We start from the raw sequence: 8,681 nt of genomic DNA on the forward strand, positions 1-8,681 counted from the left end.
CCCGTCCCCCGCCCCTTGGCGGTAGTATATTTGGCGGAAGTATATAGGTGTCTTATGTCTTCCTTTTGTACCAAAGCTGGAAAGAAATGTTTAAATACCGACGGACCTTGGGAGAATATGAACGTCAGATGATAATAATATTCATTATGTATATTTATTGCATACTTTTTTTATTTTTTAAATACATGTATGTGAATTTACATTTAAAAAATAGGAAAAGAAAAAAGAACGGTACCGGTACGTGCACTTTATCATTTACCACAACTTATCACGCTTTCTGTCAAGTTGTTGTACAATTCCAAAAACACAGGCTAATAATCAAACAAAATTGATCAAAAGATCTTGGTAGTTCAACAGCTTTTTATTTGAATAATTCTGAGTCAATTTCGATGAACTAGGACCCCTATTGTGTCTTGCAAGAGCTACGTGCAAATCAGAATCGAAGTCGATATTATTCTGGAAACCTCAGTGCTTCGTTGCACGTACGTACGTTCTGGAATATACATTTAGCATACCTAATTGATTATGTGCTCTGATTGGTCGAATATGACCTACCAACAGCGACCTTGCAATTTTCTTCACTCTGATTGGTCAATCCGCTCCTGACAATAGATCTAGCCTCCAAATTAGGATTATATGCAAATTAGAGCACCCTATTGCGCATGTTCGCATACATATCGATTAATGAACGCGATCCCTGGTACAAAATCAGCTGTTTGAGACATTGCTTCACCAGGGCATTGTGAAGGAAAGGCACGGACGGAAAAAATCTGGGTTTTGAGAGCTGTGAGGCTTCTAATATATCGCACCTTCAGTTCGTATCAAAGAACAGATATAAAATAGATCTTGGGGAATTATCTGAGCCACTCTGTTCAGTATTCTGACAGACAGAACTCCATATTATCGCCTTGAATTGATCGGAACTGTACTCTGTACCAGCCGCCTACACTACGGCTGTACAAAGTGAGTGAGCAGATCGGACTCGCTTCAAGTTACAGAAATTCCATCCAAGTTTCAACGATTATTTAGGCAATATGTTGGACGTTCAGGACTTTCCCCGACTACATCTATCTAGAAATATCATCGAAAGTGTCCGGAACAACATAAATGTCATAGGTAAGTTTTCAATCAACCATCTTAACCGTTGTTTGGGTTGCTTGTGGAAATATAATTCAGTGACTTTGTGCATGTGAGCGCCACGGTAGTCCCTTCTCTGACTCACGGCCGCGCCGATCAGCTGGTTGGGTTTATGTCCATTGTCTGGTGGTTGTTCGTACAATGGTGACGAATCGTCTCCTGCGGAGCTGTGTATTGCACGATGGACAGACAATTCATTGTCCGTCTCTGGCTGTGCAAAATTCTGACTTTTCAGTGGTGTACGGTTATTGAGAGTTTAAAATATTGGTTTGTCAATCACTTATTGATGTAGACCTAGACTACATTTCTTACTGTAGTCTAGAGTCGACCTAGACTATCTCAATTTACATTTCTTCAGCTTTTACTAGTTTTACTCTTTTTAAATAAAAGCAAATTTGTACGTTTATTCTCAAACGTCGACAAATATTGAGATCATCAGCAGATCAGTCATGTTCTTAATCATCCTCAAAGGTTAATGCTACTTAAAGTTACCAAGTTGACAAATAATTCCATTCACTTTCCTTATTTTCTGAATATCAGGAATGAAGGAGAGTTCATCATTTCCAAAAGATTGAAACATTTGCTGGAGTACAAGTGTATGGCCTAGGCCTATGGGATATCCAATAGCAATACTTCCGATAGGCCAATTATTCATGCTAATTTGTATTTGTCTAGACAGTCAAATCTGGTGGGTATACAGGTACATGATGTAAGTAATTAATGGCATTCTGCAATCGATTTCACAGGATTAAATGAGAAAAGCCTAAGTAAAGGATCTTAAGGAAATTCTGGTGTGAAAGATGAGACTTTTTCTTAATAATTGATAGAGAGCTCTGGAAAAAAAAACATATCCCCCAAAAGGGTCTGTGAACAGACAGGTATTTTCTTCACTGCTCCTTTATAGTGACTCTCGCTGCAACCTTTATTTTTGTGTTAACACACAACTCCCAAAATCTGAGACCCTACCTCCACCCTCAAAAAATAATAATGATCATGGTATGCGAAGTATACAGACCGAGACAGTAAAATACATCTACTTGGAGGACTTTTTTTTGTAACATACAGTACATGTACACTGTACTTTTGTCTATTGATGCTCTCCTTAAAGACAGAATTGGTCTCAGCTGAACATGCCCCTGAATAAAATAGACTGACTTTTTGGTTGAACACAGACATTCAAAGAACTTCATGGGGAGTTCTACCAAAACTACATTCCTGTTGAACAGCTGGGCAAACCCCAGGTTTATAGATTTTGGAAGTTGACAATGATATAGCACAATTCACACTAACAAAAATCCTGTTGAACAGCTGGGCAAACCCCAGGTTTATAGATTTTGGAAGTTGACAATGATATAGCACAATTCACACTAACAAAAAAAGATGGATTTTATATATTGAGAGCTGTACTGGATCCAGTATGTGCTTGCGAAGTGTTTGACCAAAGAGATATTGGTTTGACAGGCACTCGATAAGAAAATCTCATGTGATTGAGCAGTCACGTTACACATGGTAAAGCCACATGGAAAGTTCTACACCATGTACTTGAAATCCAGGGAGTTCCCTTAGCATTGAACTTTACCCCAGGTTCTATTTGCTCAAGCGCACCTTCCATTGTATTTTCTACGTGGCATTTTGCCATTGCCTTTCAGTGTTACTCAAGCGGGATCCCTTTTGGTGGCTTTTCTATTTTTAGGATTATCAGTCAGTAATGAGCATTAAGAGTTTCATTTTAGATGCATGTACATGCACTGTATGTAGGATTATTTCTAGTCATTTGCATGTGGGGGTGTGCTTTTGATATTCAGTCGACCGTCTCTTTTATATCAAACTTCCATTGTGCTTAATCTCACATATCTTCAAAGGTTAAAAAGCGTGGGCTCATAATTATATTTCTATGTGAGTACTCTATTTTGGGCTCAACTTGTTTTTTTCATCTGTTCATGTGATCTATTAAAGTGAAATAGATAATGGATGTGTCATAATTGCAGAGGGTTGACTACTCTATAATCGTGTCACATATGACATTCTTATTTGGTGTAGTCATTAGAGTTAATTTTGTTGCAAATTTAGTGGCACTCCCCCACTCCCTCTCCCCCCAAAAACCTAAAGAGAAAAATACAATGTGCAAAATAAATTGTGCATTTAAGGGAAGATATAAATTAATTAAGTTTGTGTGTACTTGATCCTTCAGCGGTGTCACCAAAGAAAATGTCTAATACTGTCCTTTGATATAGAGATTAGAGAGATACATGGACAGGTCTTTGGATACTGTTCTGTGAATGCCAATTTTGTTCAGTGGAAAACCTAGATTTATTTGCTAGTCAGCTGTGTGCTGTTCACAAGGGATCCCAGGGAATTTCCTCGCTAAATTGACCCCTTCCTGTTCCAGCCTTCTTCCCCCCTACACATGAATTATTTATCAGCGTGCCCTGGTAAAGGCTCCTCTCTGCATAGTAACTGTGCCACTCTGCAGGGAGTGAAGTGCGATTGGCTAGACTGCATTGGCATATTCATACTTGTTAATTGAGGAGCATGTACATCATGAATATGTACAACTTTCTGTTCCAGCCCCCTTTTCCCCCTACACCTGAATTATTTATCAGCGTGCCCTGGTAAAGGCTCTTCTCTGCATAGTAACTGTGCCACTCTGCAGGGAGTAAAGTGTGATTGGCTAGACTGCAACGTGAATATTCATATTTGCTATGAGAGGAGCTCGTACATCATGAATATATAGTACAACTTTCTGTGCCCTGTATCCAGGGTCTCATATATTTTTTTGCCAAGGGTGCTTGAGGAGTTATATTTCTCATGGAGGAATCAATGCCTTATGTTTCACAATTGAATTCAAGTGCTTACATTCAATTTTCTGGCTGGTTATAATGTATCTGTAGTCAAGTTTTAGTTGAGAATCAATAATAATAATAATAATAACATTGGATATTTATATAGCGCACATATCCACCCTGCAGGGTGCTCAAAGGCTAAGCACTCCAATATTTCCCCTGCTCTGCTATGTATTCTTTTCAGGCAGTAGGTATCTACTGTGTTTTCCTTTTAATGATGTAAATACATCTAAAAACATGCTAACTATTTAAACGTATTGCAGGTTTTCCTCTGTCTTGCCATACTCTGTGACTCTAGTTTGAATCAAGAATCAATTTACATGTATATGTAGGTAACTACTTACAAAAATTATTTCATCATGCTGAGACTTGTTTTTATCGGAGCTCCACAATAACATTTGTATTGCATCCAGTTGCTTTATTTACTATAGTCAGAAGAACTGAATGGTTTGCTGGGTAATCCTGTAATTGGAAAGAGTAAGAGCACCTTTGTGTAGAACCAGATGTAAACTGTGCATAACAGTACCCTTATCTTTGCATATACAATGGCCTTTATTGACACCCCTTCCCCTGCCACTCTACTCCAGCTTTGCATGTACAAACCACAATGGATTCATCATACAAAAGGATTAGTTATCCTTCCCGGTAGCTTATTTTCAGACTTTTCATTTTAGTGTGCGCCAATGTTTCCATTTTATATGATATTATATTATGAATGCTAGCTTACATGTGGAGTGCATTTATGATTTTTAAGCATGAGAACCTCCATACAGACTCAACTGGCAATAATTGATCTCTTATTCCTTGAGAAAGATTTGAACCCTTCACACTAGAAGAAAAAAAACATGCCTTGAACATCCCTGGTAACCTTGGCATGACTTTCAGTACCTGGGAGACCCTCTGAAACTTAATCCCTTGTCTGGTCCAGAGTAAGCTTGATCTTAAGTGGTCAAAGTCACCTTCACACATGCTACTACAGTGTACGTACTGTACATGTGATGCACATGTGTGTGGGTGGTCAGTGTCATGGTCATCCACATGAAGGAAATGTCCAGTATCCTTGACCAGTCACCAGATTAAGTGCATCTACATGTAGTCATCTTGACTTTTGATGTTGACCCTTGAATGTCACCTTCATAATCAATTCAAGATTTTCTAGTTCTTCTCCCCTGTCCTTACCTTACCTTACCTACTTATGTCTTTTGGCAAGACATTGATCTACATTTGCCACACTTAACCCAGGTGAGGTACATGTAAATGAGTACCTGGTAGGATTATTCCTTGAAATGCACTGTGCACTGGTAACGACTGCCGGAGCTAAAGTTAAAGGTAATAATTTCCAAAGCTCTTTGGAAGCGCATAGAGATGTTATATCATAACGTATTATGCGCTATACAAGAACTGCACTAGTGTTATTATGAAATGTTCTTATGTAAATTTTGTAAATAATATTGTATGTGCATGTATAGGCCTATTAATTGTAAAACTAAATATATTTTGCCCTTTTTTTATCTCCATGTGCAGATGGTCGTGGTCTTGATCATTGTGGGAACCATGAGGACGGTGACCAGGACACTAAGATGGCTCAGTTTGTTTCGCACCTCATCTTCCACACACTGAGGAAGGCCAAGGACAAGTACTTCAATGGCAAGCTTCTCATCCCCAGCAACCTCCCGGATCATGTGGCACGCGACGTCCTCCTCATGGCACGAGAAGAACCCTGCGGGGTGCGCGGATGCTCCTTGGACATTGTATACGAAGATGGAGAATCGTGCAGGAGATTGGGAAGGGTCGCTGTCGACCCTGACACAGTAACGACTTTTGAAATCACCGTTGTGGTAGGGAGGGTATCGCCGAAATGGTTCTTGACGAAAATGCAGTCGGTTTTAAGGAACTCTGTCGAGCAGACCGTCTTGAAATCAAGTTACAAGCTTGTGAAGAATAAACTCTACAGACGGAACGGAAGCGTATGTATCAAGGAAGGATCATAAAAACTGTCAAGCAAGGACTCTTTTTTACTTTTTTTACATTATAAGCGAACTTTGTGGTTATTGCAATAAACTTTCTACACTGAGCAACGTGAGGTTATGAACTAGATCTGCAGATTTTCTTCCGCATATCTCTTATCCCTGATTCCTTTTATAAAGTCTTCAATTTCTTTTCAGATTGTTTACACGTACATGCATGTCCACTGCAATATTCTTAGTTATGAAGAACTCTCATCGATTTTGTTTGTCTACTACCAGTATTTTGTTCTTAAGGAGCACAATTAAAAGTCATTGTGCTAGCCTCGTGCAAACAATAGCCATAGGTTTTCTTTACTGTGCTGCTTAAGGTTTTCTAGTCTACTGATGTAATTGCGTTGCATTGGTGCTTTGTCTGAAATTTCTTATACCATTCCATTTTATATAAATGTACCATGTGCATATATATGGTGCAGGTTAATAAATGCCGCTTTTCTTTCTTGTGTTACACAATGGTAGCAATGAAAGCATAGATACAAATTTTTTGTTCTCATCTTTTTTTTTCTTGTGTATTCAGTATCCATAAAGTCTGCATCAATCTGATCTGTATTCACAGAGTGGCACCGTTGAGCGGTGCAAATAGGCAGTATATTAATATGCCACAGCTGATGTACAATTTTTGATGCTTCTTGTATTTGGTAAACTTGTTTTCCTTGTAAAATGTTAATCTCTGAGTATTGATATACTGCCATGAGCAAGTAATACATCATTAACAAGAGATCAAATCAAACTGCCAATTCATGTGATATTTATAATAAAATTTCAATATGAGGGGCGGTGCTTAGGAGGAAAAAAAGTGTCACAAGAAATGTGTAGCCTGTTGTGGTGCATACAGTGATAAATAATTATAAGTAAAAATGATTTGATGATTTGGCATGCTGAATGCATGCATTCAGTATGCGTTACATCATATATGGTTTCCAAAGGGGATTGCTTAGTACACGTAAAAGGTTCTTGATCAGGGTAACGTTTTGTTCTTTTTTAATAATTTTTTTAGTAGAGTTAAAGCTGTTCTGAAATGCTATTCATTCACCAGAAATATGTATTACTATGAAAGCATCATTTATCTTATGACCATTCTTTGTACATGTGCATTTTGTAGGCCTGAGCTCATTGAATAATTCTCTGAATACTACTTAAAGTGCATGGAAATGTTTTCATCTGTCAAGCCTGCATTACTTGAAACTTGATGGTTCAGTGGCCTACAAGTTAAAGTTCTTGAGACACAGGGTTTAGTTTAGCCAGTTAAACCTCGTTTCAAATAATGCAGGTCTAGTAAAGGCTAATAGGTTTAAGAAATGTTTTGTTTGTTGAGAAGCAGAATGGCATAAACTCATGTAGTTCAACAGTGTCATTCTAACTCTCAACAGATACATGTAGTATTATTTGATAAGGGAGTAGTTTATGTCCAAGCTTACATTGTGCACCCAATGACACATGTAGATATGTAGCTTTTTTAAATCATATTTTCTAGGAGTTTACTTTCGCTTCCTTTTGTTTTTTCATCTCTAAAATGTTACTTTTGTAGAATAGATGTATCATCTTGGGCTGGTATCTGAGATGTACTTAAAAATAGAAAAAAATTGTTTACAAAAAAAAATGAAACCCTCTAAATTCTTTACTTAAAAACATTTAACTACGTTTATTCATTTGACGTTTTTTTTATTATTATTAATATTAGTCTGGCAAACATGGTAGCCGTTACAAAAACCGATCATGTATCAGACTTTTTTGTTGTTGCAAATTCAGTGAAAACACATTTTGCAATTATGTTTAGTTGGTGAGTAGAGCTACAAAAATGTAGGGAGCTGACGCAATTACGAAACTGCATGATGCCGTAATAATTGCAACCAGTATCTAATTATAGCAAAGTAATTTCTTTACACAGGAAATATATTTGTCTGTGGTTTTCAATTCAGATCTGAAGCATGAACTTTTGTGGTTACATGTGTTTCCTTTAGCTTGCTACAGCTGTGCTAGTGTTCCGAATTTTTCACTTCCGTTTCCTTTTTGGGGATATTTCCCTCATTTTTGTTCTATTTTTTTTTTGGGGGGGGGGGGGGGCAGGGCGTATAGGGGTCAGTGATTTTCATTCACTTTCAGCTGAATAATTGCATTATATCATCCAGATAGAAAGTAGATGTAGTCTTAATTAAAGTTTTGTTTATACTTTACCGGTATTTCTTTTTAATTAGTGTTTAATCGACCTGTCTAAATGTGACTCTTGTTGTTCTGAAATATACACCTTTCTCCTGGATAATTCTAACCCAATTTTATATTTTCTACTTTGTTTGTACAGGACATGATTTTATTATGTTCACATTCACAAATTATAACAACTGGATCTTAGTTACTACCAATTTATGTGAACGTTCAGTATGTTTTCATGTGAAAAATATGCAATAAAATATGTGAAGAAATTTAAAAACTAAAAAACCATGACTCGTACAGATTTGTTTCCCTAAATCTATATTATATGAGAGTATCAAATGTTGCGAAGAGAAGGAGAGGTATAGTGGAGAGGGTGTGAGTGAGATGAGAATTTAGAGAGAGAGAGGGGGGGGGGGCAGAGAAGTTACCTAGCGGCGGAGATTGTGTCTTTGCTATGAGAAAGAGAAAAAAATAATTTTAAAATGAAAGGTAATTCTAAGAAGTTGAAGAAAGAATGAATGGAGTA

At 37.4% G+C, this 8,681-nt stretch overlaps 1 protein-coding gene across 2 annotated transcripts; it reads left to right on the top strand.

Annotated features, from left to right (window-relative positions):
- The first annotated feature begins 699 nt into the window (after positions 1 to 699).
- On the top strand, positions 700 to 8,440 carry LOC581972 (DNA damage-inducible transcript 4-like protein). 2 transcript variants are annotated; one of them, XM_781949.5, is made up of 2 exons: positions 700 to 1,116; positions 5,505 to 8,440. In XM_781949.5, exons 1-2 carry the CDS (start codon positions 1,035 to 1,037, stop codon positions 5,969 to 5,971), a joined length of 549 nt encoding a protein of 182 aa, XP_787042.1. In that variant the 5' UTR covers positions 700 to 1,034; the 3' UTR covers positions 5,972 to 8,440. The 2 variants fall into 2 exon arrangements, with proteins under 2 accessions (XP_787042.1, XP_030835482.1); XM_030979622.1 differs by lacking the exon at positions 700 to 1,116 and adding an exon at positions 4,837 to 5,309.
- The last annotated feature ends 241 nt before the right edge of the window (positions 8,441 to 8,681 follow it).

This window comes from Strongylocentrotus purpuratus, unplaced genomic scaffold (assembly GCF_000002235.5).
Source record: "Strongylocentrotus purpuratus isolate Spur 01 unplaced genomic scaffold, Spur_5.0 spur5_scaffold_10, whole genome shotgun sequence".
NCBI lineage: Eukaryota > Metazoa > Echinodermata > Echinoidea > Camarodonta > Strongylocentrotidae > Strongylocentrotus > Strongylocentrotus purpuratus.